Genomic DNA, 25,229 nt, shown 5'->3' on the forward strand with positions numbered 1-25,229 from the left:
AAACCCTGTCTAAAAAAAAAAAAAAAAAGAAAAAAAGAAAAGAAAAAGAAAAAGAAAAGCAAACAACAAAAAAGAACATTTATATTTAGTTATTTTGGGAAAGATACATCTTTCCAGTGCTTGAATTCCATCTATACAGAAGTTCTAAAGATGACAAGAGAATATATATATTCTACACACACACACACACACACACACACACAGAGAGAGAGAGAGAAAGAGAGAGAGAGAGAGAGAGACAGAGACAGACATTTGGCTAGTAGTTACTACAGTGCTGCAAAATCTGGAACTTTCAACGTAATAATTTTATAATTTTAAAACAATGGAAGTACAAAAGAATGTTAGTTTATTACTTTTCTTAAATAAGGTTAGTTATATTTAATTCATGGGTACAAATGAAATTCTATAGGAATTAACACTAAATGTACTTCAAAAGCAAAAAATTATATGGAAAGAAGGTATTATAAGTTTTACATGTGACACCTTTTCAAATATACAAAAGATGCTTGAGTAAGAAGTAACGTAAAAACCTGTTGACATTTTCTAGCTTGAAATACTAAATACAAAAGACTACTGACCTGGCTTTTTGTAGGTGACATAAATGTAGAGTCCAAGAACTATCACATATGTGAGCAAGGCAGCCCACCAGTTAATGACAAACATCACTATGCAACAAAGAATTGCTCCAATAAGAGATATCCACATGTTGTAATATTTGAATGCAGGACGCCATCCTAACAAGACAGACAAAAAAGTCACCCAGATTTTTCATTTGCTTTATACAGTGGCACATAATTATGTATAAAATAGCTTTCATTATGGCTGCCACACTCAGACAACTTTAAATATTAAGTACAAGGCTAATATCTAACAGTAAAGTCAATGACTGTTATTGATCACAGCTGGTTTTGATAATTCCTAATGACTGTGAAGATAATATTTTCCCTCTTAGTGCATCTTCTCAGACCTTCATTCAACACAACCTTTCAAAAATTTAAATCAACCCACCATAGTGAAAACTATAGCAGCATCCTACAGAGGAAAGGCTTACCCCTCAGTGGGGCAGCTGTACACTCTGGTCTTCACCATGATATACTTCCATGTTCTAATAAATATATAAAGCATTTCAAGCAACCTACCCACATAACAAAACCTTGGTGTGAATTTAAGAAATTCATACCATTGGTATTTGTTAATTAAAACTACTCATAAAATGCTTTAAAAGACCATGCTTTAAACTTGTCACTAATGGTTAGAAATATTTAATTACTTCAACAAAATTTCATTTTGAAAGTAAAACTGAAGCTAAAGCACTGTGTTCATAGTTCCTTTTCCTTTTGAAAACCTCACATGCTATTTAGCCTGTTCTGAGAAACTTAAATCCTTCTGTACTTTCCATTCTTTTCCTGATTTTCAACCCTGGTCCACTTGTAACAAAAGCCCCATGGTACTTTTTCAGTTGACAGAGCCCCCTTATGTTATAGTTCCACAGAATTCACTGTGTAAAAATCATGCTAGGGGCTGGCACTTAGGCTCATTGGTAAAAACGTGTGCTTATCATGCTTGAAGCACCAGGTTCAATTCTCAGCACCAAAAAGAACAAATTTTGAAAGGTTATTAAACAATGACAAGGTTATGAGAACTGAATCGGGTAAGTAAATAGTAAAGAAATTTTAAAAACAGGAAATAATTCTTTAATACGACAAATGCTATTTTTACTGTTTTGAAAAGAAACAGCTTATTACCAGAATACTTCATAATAAAGAGAACTTTGAGCACTGAATTTGACATAATTATAAAAGAAAACAACTTTAACGAACTAAACTCACATACAACAAATTTTAGAAAAGTGGAAATTTTGTTTCCTCTGAAATCAAAGCCATTAATACAAATTTTTAAAATGTAAAATCACCTGGAGATTTTGCAAGTGATGCATGGAATACTGAAAAATTGATTAACGCATATGATGCAAGGAAGAAATTAGAGATAATTGGAGCAATAACATTCAATTCAGCTGCAAAAGAAACAAGAAATAAATTTAATGGTGTTTAATACTTCAAATTTTAAAATATTCCTATTTTTAAATAGCATAATAAATAGTCCTAAATCTACCACGGTTGACACTTCCTTAAATCTTGCTATTACAACTGATGGATGACATGATCAGACTTTCAGACAATTAAATTGAGAGTCTAGACAAAAATCCTTCAGAAAGTCCAATGTTACTTTAGCAGTGAAAGATCCACACTTTACATATGATCAGACAGAGGCAATACCTTCCTGGGGTACACTAGTATCCTTTCCCTACACTATCATCGTATATAGTTTAGGAAAATGTTATGGTAGTACAGGCCTACAATCTTAGTCCTTGGGAAATAGAGGCAGGACCATCAGGAATTCAAGATTATCTTTGGCTACAATTATGAATAATAGGAGGCCAGCTTGAGATACATAGTCTTTTTTTTAAAAAAAAAAAAAGTGTAATTTCTTCTATCTGTAATTTTACATGATAGCAATAATTTTAATAAATATCCAACACTATTATTTGCGGTATTTTACTTACTCTTTGGTTTCATTAGAAATTAATTTAGTGCACTAAATCAAAGCACGTTTGGTTAATAATTTAATATTCATGATTATAGGTAATGCTATATATAAACACACCAGAACCTACATGATATACCATTCAAAGAACTAACCAATTAGGATGAATCCAAGTGCAATTAAGAATGTTAAGATGTAACCACGAAGAGGTTCATTATTTTTCCCATAACCTTTAGCAAACATCTGGAAAGCTGGATAGATATTGTCCTTACATAGTGCCTAATAAAAAAATGCAAACATTAAAATGAAATACATGAAAATTAAGATATACAAATCTGCTAACAATTAAAGTAGGTTAATAAAGAATGGAGCCCAGTCTCTCATTTCTGATGCTTTTTTTTTTCCTGTCTCACAGGGCTTCACCTACAGACTATCAAGGATATGTAAATAGTTCAAATAGAAGGGTAGTTGGTTTACAACACTGCTTAAGATTTTATTTATCTTGCCCACCCCACTTTGAAACTCTACCTATGAAGAATCACTGAAGCAGACATTCAAATAACAGTACAATTAAAAAAGAAAATTGGAAGTTGGTAAGTACAATACAGTACTTAAGGCTTTATGAAAACTAAGTCCAAATATGAAACATAAAAGCAGATTAAAAACCCTAATAATAAAGTTTAACCACTTTTCTTCAAATCTTAATAGATGCTGCCTTAAAAATTACATGCCTCACTATTACTATATTTTTTGGCTACAAATAAAATATTAAGAATAAGGCTAGAAAAATCAACATTTATCTGACTTAGTAATTAAAAATGAGACCCTAATCAGTATTATCTGCTTAGTCATCTCTACAGGAAGCAATGTTCATTCATTCTAGTTATCACTGCACCTACTACAAGTAATGTAATGTTAGCCACATAAGAAATTTAAGTTGGCATCATGCTAACTGAAATCATTATTTATTACTTCTGATTAGTCTTAGACTGCACTCCTAATACTTGATGAGAACCTTAGACTTTTATGCTAAGTATGTCAAGAAGCAAAACCCACTCTTTTTATCCCCTCAATATTTATTCCTATCATTTTTAATTATGTATGTGTCTGGAATCACAGGATTATGGGCCACCCAATGTAAACACTGGAAACTGAATTTGGATCTTTTGCATGAGCCCATACAGCTGAGTCATCTCTCCAGATCCCCAAATCATCTTTTCTAGCATGTAACTTGACATTAGAAAAGTGCACAAATGTCTGTATGCATTTGCATATCATTTGTATACATAAAATTGATATCAATTTTGATATGTATATGTAAACATATCAAACACATGAGGTTGATAAAAGCAACCTATTTGAATATAGCAACAATCCAAAATTTGAAATATCTTAATACCCCCCTAATAATAATTATAATATGAAAACATTTACCTGAAATATTTTGGGAGCACTCACTAGAGAGGCTAGTGCTGACGAAAGTGTGGCTGAAAAGATACCTGCCGAGATTAAGGGTGCAAACCCTGACACCATGCTCATCACCTTAAAGTGACAGAATTGGAAAATGAGTCATAAAAACAGTTTGAAAAAGAGTATTGAATAGTCACAATAAAGGAAACTAATACTAGATTAATCTGATAGTAATTTGATAAATAGCAATAAGAAGCAAATTATTAAAATAGATTTACCACTAACAAATCCTTTTATAAATTTTCAAATGAACATATGGCAGAAAAAAAGAGGATAATGAACTGCCAACTACCTGTCACCAGGTTTCAACCATGGACAACTTAGGCCAATCCGACATCATTCGCACCTCTAGATTTTTATTGCATAAGGTTCAGTGTTGTGTCTATTAACAGTAATGGCTCACTGATCTGGCCATCCCTTCACAACATCATGTATCTAGTCAGCAATCAAACTGCCTCAACTGTCCCCATTGTCTTGGTCATTTAAAAACAGTTTTTTTTTTCAAACAAGCTCTCAAAAATAATTATATTTGGTTGGTACAGTTTTTCATATTTTCAACTTATTTAATTTCTCCTGCCATTCTCTGGAGCTCCTACCCTATATCCTGCAATGTATGGACCATACCTCTCTATTATGTAACCCACTCCTCTCTTCCTAGTTTCTAGAAAATTTATAATTAGATCTAGCAAAGTGTACTACATTAAGATGGTTTCTTTTTATGGGATTGCAAAAGTACTGTGGGTATAAAGATTTTTAAGTAAAAACACATCTAGCCAAAAGGTTATGATACAAATTCTCTTTGGGGATGAGAAGTTATAAACAAAACACAATTAACCACACACTGATAAATTGATGAAAGTGGTGCGTTATGTCCAAACATTTACTATGAGGGCCAATGTGTGTGTGCATTCCTCACAGACTTAGACATGAAAACCTCAAGCTCGTTTATTCTCTGGTTGCATTGTCCTTTGCACAAATCAGCATCAATGCCCTATGCTTAGTATTGGGAAATACTGCATGAAAAGCCACCTAGACTTCCAGTTTTCCAGTTTAGTATTTACCCAAACTTTAGCATTTCCCAAAATTTAATGGAGAAACAAGAGTATTTGGACAGAGTGACACTGGATGAAAACAGTGGCAACATCAGTGCAGTCCACAACATATAGCAGCAAAGACGAAAGGCAAGACGGCGCTCCAAATGAAGCACTGAATAGAGGTAAGGAATGGTAGCATGTGTGCACACACATGCATAAACACAGTGACCAAATCCAGAGGGTTGTGAGAGATCAAGTAGGAGGAACTTTGGCAAAAAAAAAGCTCACATTTTGTTCATCATGCAATGCATAAGTCAGAGGTTTCACAGGATATCAACATAAAGAAATACAATGAGACAAACCAGCAAGATATCCCAACATCTCTACTACCTTAAGCATGAAGTCATTTATATATAAAATACCACTATAAATTGGGGTGGTATGGGTTTTATAATAGACATCTGTGGTGGTTAGAATGAGAACGGTCCCATGGTTTCAAATGTGCTTAGTCCCCAGTTAATGAACTGTCTGGAAGGACTAGGAGATGCATCCTTGTTGGAAGAGATTGTTGCTGGACATGGGCTTTGAGTTCTCAAAAGCCCACACCAAGCCCTATGTGTTGCGGAATAGAATATTTGTTTAATTATGCAAAGATGTGTTACTGTTTCATCTTGCCTGCCTAAGACACCTGATTGTCTAATAAAAAGCTGAATGGCCAATAGCTAGGCAGAGGAAGGATAGGCAGGTCTTGCCAGTAGAGAGAAAAGAGGGAGCCAGCCAGCCAGCCTGCCAGGGGCCAGACAGATACAGAGGAAGAAAGAAAGCAGGATGGACAGTATGAGCCTTGGGACAGCACATAGACGAATAGAAATGGATTAATTTAAACTAACTAAAAAAAAATAAATAAAAGCTACCTAGAAACAAACCTAAGCTAAGGCCACACATTCATAATTAACAGTAAGTCTCCGTGTCATCATCTGGGGCTGGGAGTCCAAGGAAGCCTGCTATACCAGTGTCTGTTTCTCTATCTGCCTGTGGTCTGAGGATCAGGAATTAAGGCTCTCAGCTACTTGTCTAGCAACATGTCTGCCTGCATGCCACCATGCTCTTAGCCACAGTGACAATGGACTAAAGCCTCTGAAACTAAGCAAGCCCCAAGTTGAACCCTTTCCTGTATAATAGTTGCCTTCATCACAGTGTCTCTTCACAGCAACACAACACTAAGTCAGCATACAACTTACATATTGTTTAGTTATATTCTATCAACCATGCTTTACTGTCTAAACAATGCATGATTTACACAGGATTCCACCAATACCACCAGTTTGTGCTTCTTCCCACAGCATTAAATTTTTACTTCTCTAAATTAAAAGAGGTATACTCTAGTGAGACCATAAGAGAGATCATAAAGAACACAGTTTTGCATTTCCAGGAAACACACACAAATTAAACTAGCATTCTCAGTCACTGGGCAGAGACCAATGTCTATACCTTTTATATATGTCAGAACTGGAGAGAATCATTAGCTTAGCATGAATACCTTCATTTCTACAATTTTTGCCTAATATTGTGACTAAAAAACACTAACTTATATCACATAATTGAATCTAACACAATTAACCACAAATATACTGTTTGAAGCTATACAATGGAAAATAAAATGCCATTAAAGTTTTTATTCAGAAAGTTGTATCATAAAATATTTGCATATTGTAAATAATAAGTAAGCTCCAAAAACAGTCAGATTTCCACTACTCTGTTAATTACGCTTTGGTAAATAAAATTCTATTTCCTTACTTGTGATCAACAGAAATCCATAATCTATAAAACTACTGTTTTAACCTCCTAAATCTACACATGTATATATTTGTTTTGATCATCTTTGATCAAATTCTTTACCTAGGTTCTAAAACCCATAAATCTGACACACTAAAATTTCACTTCATTGTCACTTATTTTTTATGTGTATGTATAGGCATGAATATATGAGCATGCTCATGTGAAAGGAAAAGAACAGTCTTTGGTGTCACTCATCAGGTATTGCTGGCTTTTCTTGAGACAATGTCAAAAACTGGCCTGAAATTTGAACCAGGAGGCCTGGGCTTTCTACCAGTGAGCCAAGCATTCAGTGCCTCCATCCCCTTGGCTCTGGGATTATAAGCGCACACCACCACATCCAGGTTTTTTCATATGGCATCTGGAGACCAATCTCATGTCCATGTGCTCCAAATAAGCTGTTTCCTCAGCCCCTTGCATTGAACATCTTAACAGAGGTAAATAATAAACAACAAAGAATTAAGTCTCCAAAAACCTAAAAACTAAGACTGGTCTTTTACATAGTTCGCATGTTTTCAACATTCTCTAACTTTTAAGCATCTGTTGTAATTTATTTCTCCTGTTAAATGGTGGTTTGGTATAACATGAACCTACACAGACCATACCTAAATTATACTAGAATTACTATACATAATGATCAATATCGATGTTGAAAAAGGTGTCAAGTAGTTCAAGTTGATCTCAAACTTGCCACATAGCTAAGGGTGACCCCGGGCTGCTGATCCTCCTGCCATGCTCCCAAACACTGGGATTACAGGCATGTGCCACTTCACTCAGTGCATGTGGTACTGAGGACTGAGCCAGGGCTTTGAGATCTGTGCATGCTGGGCAAGCACCCACCAACTAAGCCACATACCCAGTTCTATCAATTGGTATACATTAATAGTTCATTTATCCATAAAATGAGGGTACCACTAAATTACTAAGAAGCTAAAACAGCTAGAACTATTTTAAAAGAGGAGTTAATCTGGCTTCAAGACTAATACGTAATAACTATGTGAATCAGGACTGACACTGGTGAACAGACAAAGCCAAAGCTCAGTGGAACAGAGCAGACAGAACCCAGGAACAGACCACTGAAAATGACTTTTATGAAAGATGCTTGTTCCCTGTTTTTCTGAAATGGTATACCCATATACTGCATGTATACACACTATTAGAAAGTGTGTATGACTCTCAAGGGCTTTGTTTTATTCATCAGTCACCTCAAGAGTTTATTTACTCTTTCATGTATTTTCTATTTGCCTAGTTAGTGGTAATATAGTTTAGTATAAGGGGCAGAAAGTAACAACTGTCTTCCCTTCTAATTTATAGCTATATTCTGAATGGCCAGATTTCATAGTGGTCTAATCCCTAGATAAGTTACAGAATGTCTATATAAAAAACTCAATGCTCACCTGAAAGTTGTTCATTAGCCCATAATCACAAGTCTTGCTTTCACAATAGGAAAAGTCAAAGTTTAATTGGCAGGCTGCAGAAGTACAGTTTGTTAGCTCTGTTGTAATGGTATCATTAACATTCCCAGTGGCATCCCGAACAACACAAGAACCTGAGGCACAAGTAACAATGATAACTCATACATGCATTCCTCTTAAAATCACACATCCAGTCATAATGAAAACACAGTACTGTCTAGGTACACATTTATAATAGCATAGGCTACATGTATATATATCTTTACTCTGAAGTAAGTGAGGCTTAGTGGTCACTAAAATTTAACTAATGAAACAGAACCTTCTATAAAAAAAGTGTTGTATTTCCAAGCGTTACATAAACAGTGGAAAACCTTATATAAATATTTCAATAGTTTTCTCTTCCTTTCATCTCTCTCTCCCCAAAAGCATGTCTCCATCTAAATGCACCTCTGAAATCTGATGGGATTGGAGAGAGAAAAGAACACTTAAGACTCCAACCAGCTTGAAAGCAGTCATGCTTTCACGTGCTGTCAGTCTAGGCTGGGCACACTGACAATGAAAACTCTAGACATCACCAGGACCACACGTGTGTGCTGTCCCTGACAGCTTGGGGATAAAAGTTCTGTCACTTTGAACTAGTTACACAAACACTGGTACATAGCTCTTCCCTAGCCCACTCCTGAACACCAGGAATAAGGGGCAGCTCCACTGCTCACTGAGGACAGACAGAATAAAGTAAACATGAGGTCTAAAAAATACCAGAGGGTCAGAAACGAATCAGTGGCAACAAACGATTTTAAAAGCTGGAACATCATAATCAGTTATGCCAGTTAAATTAAAAACAAACCTTATTTGGCTAGGCTACGTATTATATAAGCATACTTAAAATTTTAGGGAAACACTTTGTTTTCGCAAATGAATTTTAGGATTATGTATTAAGAATAAATTAAATCCAAAAATCATTTTTAAAAGGCAATTTGGCCCATCATGATACTGCCAGCATTTCTAACTTTTGTTCAGCCAAATTTCAAAATTACCCTGAGAAATAGCAATAAAATTTGAAATAGAGTTCTGTCACTATTTCTGAATAAAACAAAGAAAAATGTGGTAAAACTGAAGTATTCTTAGTAAAATATACATGAAAACCTCTTAACCAAAAAATAAATTTAGAGCTTATAATTTTGTATGAGAATGAACAGGTGCTTGCATAATAGTGTGCAAGGATTTCTGGGACCCCCCAAATCTATAACTCTAAAGAGGAAAATTTACTTCCATGTTTGAATATATCTCATATGTCCAGCTACAATGTGAGTTTATAGGTATGATTTTACATTCTTCCAATTGACTATAATAAATAAATTCCTGAATTGACCCAACAAAGCATTTGGTGGTTTTATGTCTCTGTAAGTCACCACCAGTTTTCCTTAAGCTGCCTTTGGATTAAAACAGGCAACTAATTCTATATACCTTTTTAGCTAAAGTATTTTGGAATGTTAAAGTTGGAAAATGTCATACTACTACTTATGCTATGACCATCACAATAGCTCTAAGACATATGAAGAAATGAAGGCTATTTACCTACGGACACTGCAATTCCTATGTAAACCACTGTAGTAATTAAAATGGTGCTATGACCATCACAATAGCTCTAAGACATATGAAGAAATGAAGGCTATTTACCTACGGACACTGCAATTCCTATGTAAACCACTGTAGTAATTAAAATGGCTAAGAGTGTTCCTTTGGGTATGGCTGACTGAGGATCCTAGAAGACAAGAAGATTTTTTAGTCTATAAAAATAAATGCATGTGCAGCATTTAAAAAAAATCAGTAACAATATAGTATCTATAATACTTACTGCAAGATCACCTGAGATATTTGCTCCAGCTAGAATACCGGTTGCAGCAGGGAAAAAGATGGCAAATACAGAAAAGAAAGTTTCTTCTCCCCGGAAATCTGGTCCAAAGTTCTCAGTAAATATTTCAGCTACAGAGGACAAAATATTTCGGCAATTACTGGATAGCAAATGAGAACAAAATAATTAAATCAAGAGTAATTAGTGTACATGGTCTCCACACAATTGGTCATTCTTATTTAATGCTAGTTCAGTATCTGTGCTCCTGTTTTCTGATGTGAAGAAATGGTTTGCTATTAATATGGTGATGTAATCTAGGTTATGTCTGACCTTTTGGTACCTCTTACTATTAATTGTTTAAGAACCTCCACACTTGGTTGTTATCACTAACTCAAATGAAAATCAAAATATAGATTAGTGACCTACTTTCCCCCCACAACAAAGTAAAAAAAAACATAAGAAAGGGGGCAGGGAAATAAAGAGAAACACACTGATCTGAAGCCAGCTTATACCCTACTCTCCAATACCCACTCACTTTCCATTGCTATAGAGACTTTTAAAACAGCTTTCCCTATTTCCTGAGCCAGATAATTTTAGCTAAAGACTAAAAGAAATGTTCTAAAGGAACAATTAAAAAATAAAAACAAGACAATCTTCTGAAGTTACATTGAACTATGAGACCAGATAACACCAAAGTAAGGAATATAGTGGGGAGACCAGGACCATGGTGAACACAACAGTGTCCACTGGAAGGAAAGAAAGGGTGTGCAGGATAGTTTTGTCAACTTGACACAGGCTGAAATCATCTGAGAGAAGGGGGCCCCAATTAAGAAAATGCCCCTATAAGATTGGGCTGTATGAAAGTCAGTAGGACATTTTTTAATTAGTCATTGATGGGGACCCAACCCACTGTAGGTGGTGCCATCCCTGGACTGGTGGTTCTGGGTCCTATAAGAAAGCAGGCTGAGCAAGCCAGTAAGCAGCACCCATCCATGGCATCTCCATCAGCTCCCGCCTCCAGGATCCTGGTCTGTTTGATTTCCTGTCCTGACTTCCTTCAATGATGAAGTTAAAGCTGAATAAAACCTTTCCTCCCCAACTTGCTTTTCAGTCATGGTGTTTCATCACAGCAATAGAAACCCTAACTGAGACAGAGAGGTAAGAGGAGTAGTAATAGGTAGAGCAATCACTGCATCAAGCAGAACATCAATCCAATGGCTAACAGGGAAAGTCTTTCAAAAAGGAGAAGATTGTGACTAAGGAAGACAAAACAATCTATGCTGCTCTATGTCATTGTGACTTAACAGAAACCCGCTAAAGAACTGCTAATAAAACCATTTGATAAAAGTCAAATGGGGGCAAGGCACTGTCTCAAAGTATCACTTATTAACTGACAACAAGTGGCAACTCCCCAGCAGAGAAGCCTCTTGTCATCACCTTAATAAACAAAAAATAACAACATCAAAGGGGGAAAGCTGAGATCACTGGGACCCCCAATTCTGAGTTTTGAGGACACACTGCTTATCTAGCTAATATAAACAACCCAGCTGGAGAGATGATCCCAGTCACACACACCCCAAAACACACACACACCCCAAACACACACATACACAACACACACACACACCAACATTCACCCCAACCCAAACACCCCAACACACATACACCCCAACACACACACACACCAACACACATATACCCCAACACATACACACACACACCCCAACACACATACACCCAACACACATACACCCCAACACACATACACCCCAACACACATACACCCCAACACACATACACCCCAACACACACACACACACCCCAACACACACACATACCCCAACACACACACATACCCCAACACACACCCCAACACAATACACCCCAACACACACACCAACATACACACACCCCAACACATACACCCCCCGACACACACACTCCAACATACACCCCCAAAACACATACACACACACACACACACACACACACACACACACACACACACACCTGTAATTCTGAAATTGTCACCATCACAGAAGACGAAAAAGCCTAATGAGACTGAGGATTACATAATGAGTCAGCTTTGTTTTGTTTTAAAAGGAAAGGTGAATAACTTAATGCAACTGGTCCTGGGTAAGAAAACCTGCAGTTTCTATTAGGATCCCCAAAGACTTAAATTAAAAACATCTATGCATCTGTGCATCATACCAAGGATAAATTTTCTGAGTTGCCCTTTTCCTTAGTAGATATGAGCTGAAGTATTTAGAGGTAAAAAGTCATGATTTTTGCAACTTCTATCCGCTTTCACAATCTACAGAGTACTTTTAAACTGTTGTGTTTAAAAAGTCACATGCCAAGTAGCATTTTGGTCAATAATGGGCAAAACACATAAAGGATTCAATAACTCTGATGATGTCACAGATATCTTAGTTTGGGTAGGTATACTCTCAGATGTTTATCCAACAATAAAATCACCTAAAGACACACTTCTCATATTCCTGCCACCAAGAAACACATAACTAGACATAAATGAGAGCCATGCAGGCACCTTCTTAGTGGCACTGGCTTCTCTATATTCCACATGTTGTTGCTATTATTGTAAAACAAAAGATGAAAATGAAGGCAAATTTACTCCAATTGTACAGCCGACATAAAGAGGACAAAAACTAAATTATGAATTAGTGTGAATCACCAGACCAAACTTAATTACAATTAAAATACCTAAAATGTACTAAATTTAGTTAACAGCAGAGTGCTATAATTTGTATTATTAACACCATATCCATTCTTTGTACTTACTTTTATAGCCAAAGAACCCCTTGGGCTTCTTGCTCTCCAGTGAGATAAATGTTCCTATGACAAAGTCAGCGATGGCCAGCAGAAGGATCACCAGGAGGACAATCTGAGCCTAGGGTTCAAACACTGAAGTCACAGACTGTCTCCTGCACTCTCCTCCATTATAGACAATCTGTCTCCCATACGCTCCTCTGTTACAATCTGTTTCATTTTGCCTTTTTGCCAAATGTCTTAAAGGATGCAAAGCATCCAGTAGGTACTCAATAAATGCTGTCACATGAATAATAGCTCTTAAAGAACTGTACTAAAGCCAGTGCAGGGCGATGAACCTGAAGTTCCCACTTGTCAGGAACTGAGGCAGGACTACAAGTCTGAGCTCTGAGTTAGTTAGTGAGACCCTGTCTCAAACAAAACTATCTGAGAATGTTCACTTATGGGTAGAATTGTGCCACTCGTTTCTAAAATGAGTCATAAAGATGGGTATATCCCCACCCAAACCACAGGCTTTTAATTCTATACATCTCTCTCCTACCTCTCCTCCAAGACTATAATCTTGAGAAGAATATGCTTGTGACCAAAACAAGTTTCAGTCAGGTCCAAACACAGTGGACCTGCCTGCAACTGCTCTACATTCAAAGTAGGGAAAACTAGGAGCAGTGACACTGGGAGGGCAGAAAGCCAGAGAGATCAACAACTACTGCTCAAAAAAAAAAAAAAAAAATACTATGTGCAAACAAAACTTTTTAAAACATGACTACTATGTGACAGTGGACCACATGTGCTGCAGTGCCTGTGTGGATCTCAGAGGACAACTCTAGGGAGTCGAGTCTCTCCTTCCTCTTTTCTGTGCCTTCCAGAAATCCAACCAAGGCCACAAGGCATCTCACTGTCTCAGCTGTCTTGCTGGTCCAGCAAGTATTTCTTATACATTAACTGTGGCCCAAGTAGGATGAGATAAGTTTTTTCAACGAATTCAATGTGTTACATATGTAAATAAATGAAGGATTGGAATGTACTGAGTGGTAGACATAAAGCCTACCATGCAAGGGGCCTTAGGCTCAATTCTTATGCAATCAAAAACAGCATATAAATGAGGAAAGTAGTGTTGAACTGGATTTAATATGGATTACCTTCAAATACACTATTTTAAATGCCAAATAACCTACACATCATAAACGTCTATAAAAATGTCCACCTTTCCACTAAATTCTAAGAGTCAGCTTAAGTTTCCCAAAAGATTGGGTTTATGGACTAAGTGCTTATAGAAGCTCAGTCACAACTTACCTTTGCTTCCCACTCCATTCCAGCTACTGAGATACCCAGAAGAATCACTACTGTAATGGCTCCAATAATTCGGATATCATTGATCTCATCTATCATAAGTATGGAATGGTCCTACAAAAGAGAAATATAATAAACAGCTAGCTCCTAAGATATAGATATTCAATCAATGCTTATTAAAGGAATGGACAGAGGTAAGTATGGTGATACATGCCCATTCCCAGCATGTGGGAGGCAGAGGCAGAAGGACTATTGAAATTTCAAGGCTCGTCTGGTTTATACTACAAGTTCCCAGCCAGCCACATTGCAACACCCGGTCTCAAAATCAAGGAAAAAAAATACTAATTACTATTAGTTGTCATTCAGTTACCTTATATATCTAACTGAATTACAATTACTGGTATATAATTGGTATGGACCCAATAAATCAAAAAAAAAAAAAAAAAAGGAATTGCTAACCAAGCAAATTATAATCTGACTGGTACTATTAGGTTTTTTTAAAGTGGCACATCGGAAACGTATTCCATTTGGTGTGATTAGTGAACTCATGCGTTATTGGTCTTTTATGATACAAAAGGGAAAAACCTTCATGCTATTGTCAAAACCGCACAGTTCCTACTCCATAAGCAAAATTTCTTGTAGGAGATAATAACATTGGTAGCATTTTTTAAAGTTCACATATAGGTTAAGGTATGTGCATGTGTGTGTATCCTATAAGTGAAGATTTGGCAAGTGAGTGATTAGGTCTAATTACCTTAAGCAGATCCACCACAGTTTCTGCAAATCCAACAACATACATAGCAACTGCCACTGCATTGGCAAAGGCAAAGATTAAGCCAATGGCACCACCAAATTCTGGCCCTAGACTTCTAGAGATTAAATAATATGCTCCTCCTAAGAAAAAGAATGAAAAAGTTAGGGTTTTAAATGCCAACAATTCTTTTAATTACACCAAGGAATTCACAAAGCAGATTCAGCAAAGTAGGTGAGTGTATTTTTAGAAAGAAATACCCAAAAGACTGGTATCTGAGCTGCTCATGTTTACAGGAGTGTAGTGAAACATGTAGTGAAAACTGCATTAATAAAACAGGAATTTCAGAACTGCCCTTTGTAGCTTCATTGATCTTAAATTTACAATTTGAAGGAATTTTCCTATCCCAGGAAAGAACTATGGAGTTTCTTGCTTGGTAATATTAGTCATCCATAGCTACACACTGGATTTAAAACAAAAACTTGATCACCAATGATAGCCTAATTTTACTAAGACAGCGATCTTTGTCACATGTAGAAAAATGTGATGCTTTCCTCAATTTCAGTGTTTTGGCTTTACCATTACAAAATGAGGAGGCTTTCAATTATTTCAGAAAAAGAAAAAAAAACAATTTTTTTAGACATTTGAGACCAAGCTGCATAATCTCCATCAAGTTTAAATTTTACTAAAACATGAATATGATTGTTCATAGCTGGTCTCATTAGTCATACAAATGATAACAGTAATAAACAGCAATGTTGCATTCTTCCAAGACAATGTATGTTGTCAAAGCCATAGTATCACTCCCAGATCTTAGGGCACAAACAGTGACTACTATTATTATATGATCTTCATCCTTACAAAACTGGACCTTGCCTGACACTGTTACAAACCCAGCATGTGCCACAAAGTGCTCAACAATTATCTTACTGACGGAAATACAAGTAAAATGCACTTCACCTAATCTATAGAGTAGGCTAATTCATAATTTCAGTGGTAAACTCACACAGTGTTCATCTTTTAAAGGTGCCTGTGATGGGTGCCTACTTTTTAAAGCTGTATTCAGCTGCAGATGGGAAGAGACTGGTCGGTGCAGTGCAGGAATGCAGGTCTGAGTGATGGAACTGAGAAGCAGTGTTATCTAAGAGCAGAATCAACAGGACTCAAGCAAAGTCTGCCAAGTACAAGCTCTCAAGAACACAGATCTGATTTATAGAACAGGCAAAGGAGATACAGTAACCTAAAAAGCATGAATGTGTCTTTCAGGTAGGGCCTGTGAAAGCTGGGCTCACCTCCTCTTACAAACCCATTGGTAGCTATTGCTGAAGTAGACAATCCTGTGATAGTTGTCACGACAGTGGCCATCGCTATTACAAGGACGGAGAGACCTTTAAAGAGGAAAAAGAAACTAAAAACCTAATACTCCTAAGCTTTATATTTCCTAGAACTAGCAGGGTTAAGCACTGAATTGAACTATGATGTTTCAAATGAGAATGGCCCCCATATACTCCCATATTTGAATGGTATTTCTAGATGGTGGACTGTTTGGGAAGGGTTAGAAGTGTGGGCATGCTGGAGGGGGGTGTGGGCTTGCTGGAGGAGGTATGTTAGTGGGGGGCTTTGAGGTTTCAAAAGCCCACACCTGGCCCAGCCCTGCTCATGGGTCAGAAGGGAGCGAGGTCTCAGCTACTGCTGCAGGGGCATGCCTGCTGTCATGCTCCCCCCACTGTGATGGTCATGGACTCACTCTCTGAAACTAAGCAAGCCCTAATTAAATGTTTTCTTTTATAAGTTGCTTTAGCCATGGTATTTCTTCACAGAAATAGATAACTAAGACATAGGGCATAAATTACCTAATTCTGGTATCATTTTTGAGAAATAAAGTCAAAATTATGAAAGTCAATTATGATAGCAATCTACATAATAAAGGTAACACAGCTCAGTTAGCAACTGCAGAAAGGCATATAGATATTATAACACATAGATCAAGCAGTGTAAAACTTCACTTACCTATTCCAGCTTGACCCACAATCCATGACAATCTAATAAAGAGCATCACACCCCAAATGTTTAACATACAACGTACCTGGGAGGAAGGAGGAAAAGAGTTCACATCACAGATAAATGATACAGAGGTAAAAATTAAACAAGCCAAAAGATAAAATGTGCTTGAAACTATGGAAGCGTTTTGAAATCTAACTCCTTTTCCTTAAGTTAGTCAAAGTGGCTTACCGAGAGCTTATGTTAGCTGACATAAGTGTGTGCCATGTAATTATGTTTATAAGTAAATGTGCTCCCAGCAGTGTCAGAAACACAACAGAAAATTGTTTTTAAGACTTTGACTCATTTGGTTTGTTTGTTTTTGTTTTAGAAGACAGGGTTTTTCTGTGTAGCCCTGGCTGTTCTAGAACTCACTACAGAGAGTAGGCTGGCTTTTAACTCAGAGACCCACCTACCTGCCTCTGCCTCCCACGTGCTGGGACTAAAGGCCTGTGCCACCATACCTGGCTAAGATTTCAAGCTTTAAAGTTACAATCTGTCTTTATCATATAAGTTTTGCCTATGTAATCATAACATCCATCATGAATGGTTAAGGCAGAGTTAGGTACTGCATGTACCCCAACACAAATGTCAAAGGATCACACAATTTCTGAAAAATTTAAAGTATGATACTCCCACAACTTGGGCATATATTAATTAATTTTTTATTCTGTGTTCCTTTTTTTGTTAACTGATTCAGCACTTGGGTTGTGAGTTTCCAATTTTATCAAGACGATGTATATAATAACAAACATTTCTTCCCTAATGAACATATTATCACAAAAGAAAGAACATACAAGGCATTAACTGGGTCTTCCATAGTACTCACAACAAGTAGTTAAAGCAGAAAAATGGTAATTCTCTTGAGAACATCAGCTAGGTTTTCTAATCAATAGGACTGTAACCATCAAGTGGAATCTATGCATACATACTAATACGCCTTTGATCCAGCCAAACTTTACAACTCCTTTACTCTCGGCAGTGTATGTAACTACAGCATCCCTGGTTGGAGTACTTTCTTCTCCATTTGCAAAGCCATCCTCAAAAGGTTCCTGGTTATGGAAAGAAATATGAATGCAAATTAAGAATTGTATAATCTTGAATCACTTGAAAAAAACAAAACAAACAAACATAACTAAACATGGTTAACCACACGTAGAATGACCACAACTTCTTAAGAATGAAATGCGATAATTTCATAGTGTGTTTCCTATACAGACAGGTTCATGAATTAGGAGTTTGGTCCCCAGTGTAGTGGTACTAGAAATGTGGAACCATAAAAAGAGAGGTAGTTCAAGGTCCCTTCAGGGAAGCTATGCTATAAACATATGTCTGCTGGATGTGGGTGATGTAATGCTCTCATCTGCACATGCTCCTTCTACTGGACTGCACTATAAGGTGACACAGTCAAAGAAAGGGAAGCCCTTACCAAAGCCTACAACATGCTGTCTGGGCTTTCAGCATTCACAACCGTGAGCCAAATAAGCCTTTCTTCCTACACAGCCGACTCAAGTAATTTAATATAATAATAAAGATAGGTCCCTCGATATTTTTCCTTAGAAAAAAAAAAAGCAATAAAGTAAAAGGAAGCCAAAAATTAAGTGTCACTATGACATGAACCCATTTTCATGATCCCCATTTTTAAAATGGGCTTACAGGTACAATCTATATTCCCAACACACATAAAGCAGAGACTGGTTGTTTGAGTTCAAAATCTGGGCAGCAGTATAGGCAACATGGCATTATCTGTCTGAACTAATAATGAAAATAATAATAACGAATGCTTTTATACTGTAGTGGTATCTGAAGTATGCAGTGACTGATGCCTGCCAGGATTAATCTCAACAGGTCAATAAACTCAGAGCTGTTTCTAGGATATGGAGAGATGGGCCTGTAATCCCAACATTCAGGAGGTTCAGGCAGAAGGACTGTGAGTTCAAGGCCAGCCTGTCCCAGACTCAGGTAATCTTAGTAAGATCACTTCAAAGATGAGAGAATCGGAGAGAGAGGGAAAGACAGACAGAGACAGAGAGACACAGAGAGAGAAAGTGTCAAGCCTTGGCTCTTTAGCACAAAATTACACATCTAGCTGCCACATCCTTTCCACATTTAAAGTATCAACATTAATAACTCAAGATTCCTTTGTTTGTTGTTCAAGACAGGGTTTCTCTGTGTAGCCCTGGCTACCCCAGAACTAGCTTTGTAGACCAGGTTGGCCTCAAACTCAGAGATTCATCTGTTTCAGTCTCCTTCCAGAGTGCTGGGATTAAAGGTGTGCACCACCACCTGACTTAAAAGTCTTCCACATCAGCCAATACCAAAGATTCTCTAGTTTCCTAGGATTCCTTCAGAACCCCAGCTCTACGTGCTCTTAATCATTCAATTCTACTGATTTTTCACAAACCACACAGTGCATTCTCACTATTAGTCTTTCTTTCTCAGGTAAAGTTTTATGTCTATTTCTATAGTTCTTAGTTTTTTATTCTCTGCTTTCTGGCTCAGTTGTTCTCAATACCTGTTCAGTCCTTATTGGGATTCAAGGCAAGACATCTCCAAACTAGTATTACAAAGACTTAACGAAAACATGAAGGGTACATGGAAATGGCTTGAAAGATAGATGCTCTAAGTCTAAAAATATGACCATCACCATGGTTCTTAATCTATACTCTCAACAACAGGGAACAAAACACAGCTATATTTTGAGCACTGAATCTGTGCTTTGACATCAGTAAGTGAATTCTGAATATAATAGCTAAAAGAAATAAGTTATGAAAGTCTATGTGTCACCACATAGTCAAATCTATATACTCATCCAATCTTCCCCTGCTCTAGTCTATTGCTGTTCTTCTCTTTATGTGGAATCTAGTATAAACATGGCAACTAGCAGTCATTAACCTTAACAGAAATGTGTAGAAATCGTTTCTTCTTTGGCAGTGGATCACAATCCCAGTTGGGCTTTACTCCTATTGTTAAATGTTCCCACACAGCAGAGGGTCAATGCTGATTCCAAACAGTAAATAGAAACTCTTAATCCAGATTTCACCCCCCCCCAAGCTGTTCAATTATTCAAATAGAGCCGAAAGGAGAAACAAGCCTATCAATTTATTAATCTTTAAGCATAAAGTCCTTAGTTTTCACACTGCAAAAGAAAGCCTATAATATGCACAGAAAAGGCATCTCTTTTCATTTCTGTTATAAGAAACTGAATATGTATGTCCCTAATCAGCTACTTTCCCCAAGGATAAATAGCAATGTGGGTGTCTTTTGAACAACGTAGAAGTATGCAGGCATCCTAAAATTTTTGCTGTGGGTGATTATCAGAATTTCACATCAAAGATGAAGATCTAGCAATTATGCTAGTTTCTACCATAGTGTGAACACTGTGAATAACTGTTCAAGAAACAAGTGTTTTCTAGCTTATATGAAATGTTACTTTAGAAAACTAATAATGTGATCATGGGAAACAAAAACAAAAAAATCTTCCTAGTCATCCTCTAGCAAATCTCTTTTTAAAAGTTTCAGTATTAATCTCCAAAATACAAAATACAACTAAAGCTTGGTACAATGGTGCACACCTATATCCTTGGCTGAGGCTGATATAGGAGGGCTGCTATGAGTCTGTGGCATGGACACTAAGTTACAGGCCAACCAAGACTAGCAGACAGACCCAAAACCAACCGCCCAACCAAACATCAAAAGTTAATCAAATAAGTGTGCTATTTATGGTTGAATAAATGGACTTAAGTGTAATGAAACTGAGGTTGGATCTAAATTAATTTCCTGAAATAAAGAGAAACCAGAGTTTGTTTATTTTGGTGATGTTGGGTATCCAATTCAAGGCACTACAACTGAGCTACAGCCTCAGCTTTGGGTTGTTTTAATATATGAGCTTCCAAGGAATAAAGAAATTCTCAGAAATGCCACTCTATCCAACTTGAAAAAAAATTATATAAAAAACCATACAAGTAAATAAAAGTTCAAATATGAACTTATGTACGTAAGGCTGAGACAAGGGTACAAAAATAACAATTTTCATATTATTATTTTTTTCCACAACAGTAGGTGGAAAGTAAAAATTATTTAATGGCAATATTAATAAGGTAGATAAAATTAATTTAGTATTATTCTGGGAAATAAAGCTCTGGAAAAAGTAGCACTGTGGGTCTGAGTTTGGGGTTGCAATGGAAATAAGAGAGGGAGAGACAGAAAGGAATAGAAGACATACGTAAGTTACACCTACTGTTCCGAGAAGGATTTCTCATAAAAGAAACAGACCTACTAGTGAATCATATTAAACTAAAAAGGAATGTCAGCATGCCTGTAATTCTAGTAGTAGGATTACAAGAATATTATTATTATAAGTCCAGCCTGGGCTACAAAGCAAGATTCTGTTTAAAGGTAAATGGGGGAGGGTTATACAAATGCAGTGTGTGGAATGAAGGGATGAGGAGACAAGAGAGTCTATCAGGCAGCTGAAAAAAAAATCATGAATGGAACTTAGAAGGGGGGCCAGGGATAAACAGCCAGTGAGTGGATGTATAGAAACAAAGAGAAACATACAGAGAAAAAACATGGACAGGAGAGTGTTTTTCTAAGGATACAGAAAATAAGAGAAAGGAATTCTAGCTTGCATGGTTATTTCTCTGTAGGAAGTAGGAAAAAGAAGAATTTCTTTGTAGACTGGGTGTTGTTTTGTTGTTTGTTTTTCTTGTGGATTCAAAGCTCCCCTTCAACCAAGAACAGAAGTCAGAAGACAAACAGGTATCTGGATGCTGGTCCCTGACTTCCACCTTGTTTGAGACAGGGTCTCTTTGCTACCTCACAGGAAGTAGCTAGCTGGTTACTTCCATCTCTGCCTCCCATCTCACCTAAGTAAGGATCAGGGGTATCACAGAGACATCACCATGCCTGGTTGTATGGGGACTCTGGTTCAGGCTGGCCTCAAACTAAACCATGCCTCTACTGAAGCCTACCATGAGGTGGATTATATAAATGTGTAACCACACAAAAGCATTTTGGTCACATGTCCCCTTCCCTGCACCAGGGAAGGCATTAAGACTGAGGAATGCGGCCCCTTAGATACTGTGAAAACACTCATAAAACAGATTTCAGGTGATGTTTATTAACATATATTCATTTTTAGTACAAACTTATTGTGCTTTTTGTAAAAAGTATCTTTAGTGATTTTAGGCAAAGATAATAACTACATTTTTTTTTAACTTGGGAAGAGGGTGTTTGGGTTGTCCTTTAAGCTGTATAAAAGTTTCTCTTGGGGGCTGGAGAGATGGCTCAGCACTGACTGCTCTTCCAGAGGTCCTGAGTTCAATTCCCAGCAACCACATGATGGCTCACAGCCATCTGTAATGAGATCTGGTGCCCTCTTCTGATGTGGAAATATCCATGGAAGCAGAATGTTGTATACATAATAAATAAATAAAATCTTTTAAAAAAAAGTTTCTCTTTAGGGCTCAGGGAGCTACCACAACACTGTCTCTAGAGTAATTTAAAGCCATCCAAATATCAATACCTTTTAAGTAGGAAAATGGCCCAGTCCCTTCATGGTGCCAATGGGAAACAAGAGTCCCAAGTAACTCTGATGTTCTTCTACCCTGTGCAGATTGTGCACTTGTAAAAGTAGTTTCTGGGCATAAAGAACAACCATATCCTTTCACTCATTTGGCACATAGATATTATTTACATACTATCAATCACCATGCTAGGTACTCACCAGCCATCTTAAAAGTGTGATTTTTTTTTTTCAATAGAGACCATCGATAAAGGTTTAAGTCTTCTACCATCACTGAGGACCTTTTCCATATTCACTGAAACCTCCAGTAAATGTTTAGTCTTGTCAAAGGCTATATATCTTTTTTCAATGATATCCCTGCTTTACTTTTTATATTACAACCCCTCTCTTAGAACTGGTTTCCTCATCTACACAGAGATATTAATTTTCCTGTTCACCAATACCATATCCTGGAAAGCTTTAGGCTCCCTAGACAATATGAAAGACATATATAAAGCAGGTGAAATGTCTGGCCTTTGGCTATTGAGCTGACACAACCTGATCATAAAACCATAATTTAAGTGCCAATGCCAAATTTTAAGTGTGACAGTTGTAAGTCAAATCTATAACTAGCCATTTCAGGGTTTTGTTTTTCAGTCAGCAATTAGTGGAAAATTGTCCTTAGGTGACTTGCCTTGTCAATTCCTGGCTACTCCTCAGAAGGAGAAAGTTTTCCCAGCTGACCCTATGTGAGTGAGGGTAGCAGCTTCCCTGGAGTACAGGTACTGCTTGCTGCTGGTCAATTCTGCTTGGAAGCTGACTCAACCTAACAAGGGAAAAATCAAAAGCAGGGCTCCCCAGTACTCTAGTCCTCTTGCAAATGATCACAGCTCAAAACACATGAATCAAATCTTGACCAGTTTTGTGGACAAAGAACAAGCCTGTTTTTAGGCAAAGAGATTTTTATTTAAGAGGAACAAGTTTCCCTTTAACATCACCTATGAAAAATGAATCATAAACTAATACATTACCATACATAGTGAATAGGAAGATAATAGAAGGCATTCATTTAGCAAATATTTATTAAAGATGAAAATGCTGGTAAGGAAGTTAGATATAAAAGGTTTTTAGTTTTTCATCAAGTCAAGATTATATGTACTGGAAAGCATATAGTACATTCTCCTGACGTGACAAGATACATTCAATACCCACTTACCCTAATAAAAAAAAAAAAAAGACAAAGGAATTATTACACTGAAAGCCTTTCTTATACTTTATCCATGAAATAAGTCTCTTCTAGATACAACTTCATTGATGTACTTTTTACATGGTAAATCAAACCTTATAAATAGTAACCTAAAGGGCCAGCCAAGAAACTTGAACAGAGACAAAAATGAAGAACAGAATACTCAGAAAATGGGATGAATACAGGATAGTAGCTATAATGGAGGGGAAAAAAAGAAATTTTAGAAGTCAAAACCATGTCCTTATCCAGACTATCCTTCTTCAAATTATTCTGGAGGTCATACCATCTAAATGCTAAACACTTCAGGCAACTATAAATCACCAGAAAAGACAAAAATCTAACAGTAAAGAGGAATACACATACAGAATGACCCTTTCCTGAGTTAAGCTTTAAATGGTATTACAAATTCAAACATGTGTACTAAATAAAAATGAGATGGAAAAGCCAAAATAGTAAACAGTGCTGCCTTCCCAGCTATACATACACCCATTCTATAGTGGGAATCAGATGCTTTCCCACTAGTGTTACCAGAGGCTGAGGAATAATCTGGACCTTCAAAATCTGGGGAGTGGTCCCTGGCAGACTCCAACCCAAAGCAACTCAACTCAGGTTTCCTGTGGTAAATACCAGACCCTTCTCTGCCTAACATGGCAAGAACCAAGTTTTTTTGTTTGTATTTTATGGTTAAGAAACAAGACTTGATGACTAGAGATGGCTGCATCATACCACCTTCAGAGAAGGAATTGTTGACCTGCCCAGATGTATCCCATCCAGGAAGGGATATAAAATGTGTAACATGAAATAGGTATGTGCATCAACTTAACTTTGAAAGCTTATTTGGTGGCTATTTTGGTAAGTGGAGAAGGTCAGTCCAACTGGCCAATCGTTCAGTAGCTGGGTTCTAACAAGTCACTCAAACTTGCCATCTCCTTTTAACCAATATTCCTGGTCATACTCAGTTTTCTTATTCCCTTGCACACTTTCCCATCACAAGACTGGCCCTCTGGCCCCAAGGTGTCTATGCTTTTTCAAGAAGGCTGGGAAAATTAAAGTATCTACACTGAATTCTTTGAATGTGCCATTAATTTTTTTAATATATAATGTCTGATATTATTAAAGATAAGCATCAGACTGCTGACAGGAGGGAAATTTTCACACTCTTATCTGTTGAGGACACTTTCTTTTTAGGAATGAAGGAAAATTCTAACTTTGAAACTTTCTTTTGTCAAGTCTATAAAACCATGACTTTGAATTTTTTCAATGTCTTCAGAGTTTACTGCCCAATGAGACAAGCAGAAATGAACATAAAATGACACACACATTTATAAAGCAAAGAAAAGTCCTCATATTTTCTAACCAAAGGCAGCTCTAATTCTACTAATTTTCTTTGAAACTTCTCCCTTGCTAATTCTTATGCTTCAGATTAGAAAATTATTGCAAATTCCAATCAAA

General features: G+C 36.9%; 1 protein-coding gene across 2 annotated transcripts in view; it reads right to left on the minus strand.

The window, feature by feature from the left end:
• Nucleotides 1-25,229, minus strand: part of Slc12a2 (solute carrier family 12 member 2) — a 75,311-nt gene that overhangs the window by 39,296 nt on the left and 10,786 nt on the right. Inside the window, exons 2-14 of one of the 2 annotated variants that reach the window (XM_027400937.2) lie at nucleotides 17,958-18,077; nucleotides 16,996-17,071; nucleotides 16,278-16,373; nucleotides 14,989-15,128; nucleotides 14,238-14,348; nucleotides 12,957-13,065; nucleotides 10,158-10,285; nucleotides 9,980-10,064; nucleotides 8,282-8,433; nucleotides 3,979-4,086; nucleotides 2,700-2,823; nucleotides 1,913-2,014; nucleotides 579-734 (exon numbers count right to left, since the gene is read on the minus strand). In XM_027400937.2, coding sequence (XP_027256738.1) covers nucleotides 579-734; nucleotides 1,913-2,014; nucleotides 2,700-2,823; nucleotides 3,979-4,086; nucleotides 8,282-8,433; nucleotides 9,980-10,064; nucleotides 10,158-10,285; nucleotides 12,957-13,065; nucleotides 14,238-14,348; nucleotides 14,989-15,128; nucleotides 16,278-16,373; nucleotides 16,996-17,071; nucleotides 17,958-18,077 — 1,507 coding nt within the window. The remainder of the gene's footprint in view (nucleotides 1-578; nucleotides 735-1,912; nucleotides 2,015-2,699; nucleotides 2,824-3,978; nucleotides 4,087-8,281; nucleotides 8,434-9,979; nucleotides 10,065-10,157; nucleotides 10,286-12,956; nucleotides 13,066-14,237; nucleotides 14,349-14,988; nucleotides 15,129-16,277; nucleotides 16,374-16,995; nucleotides 17,072-17,957; nucleotides 18,078-25,229) is intronic. The other variant, XM_035440139.1, reaches the window with a different exon arrangement.

This window comes from Cricetulus griseus, chromosome 2 (assembly GCF_003668045.3).
Source record: "Cricetulus griseus strain 17A/GY chromosome 2, alternate assembly CriGri-PICRH-1.0, whole genome shotgun sequence".
Lineage (NCBI taxonomy): Eukaryota > Metazoa > Chordata > Mammalia > Rodentia > Cricetidae > Cricetulus > Cricetulus griseus.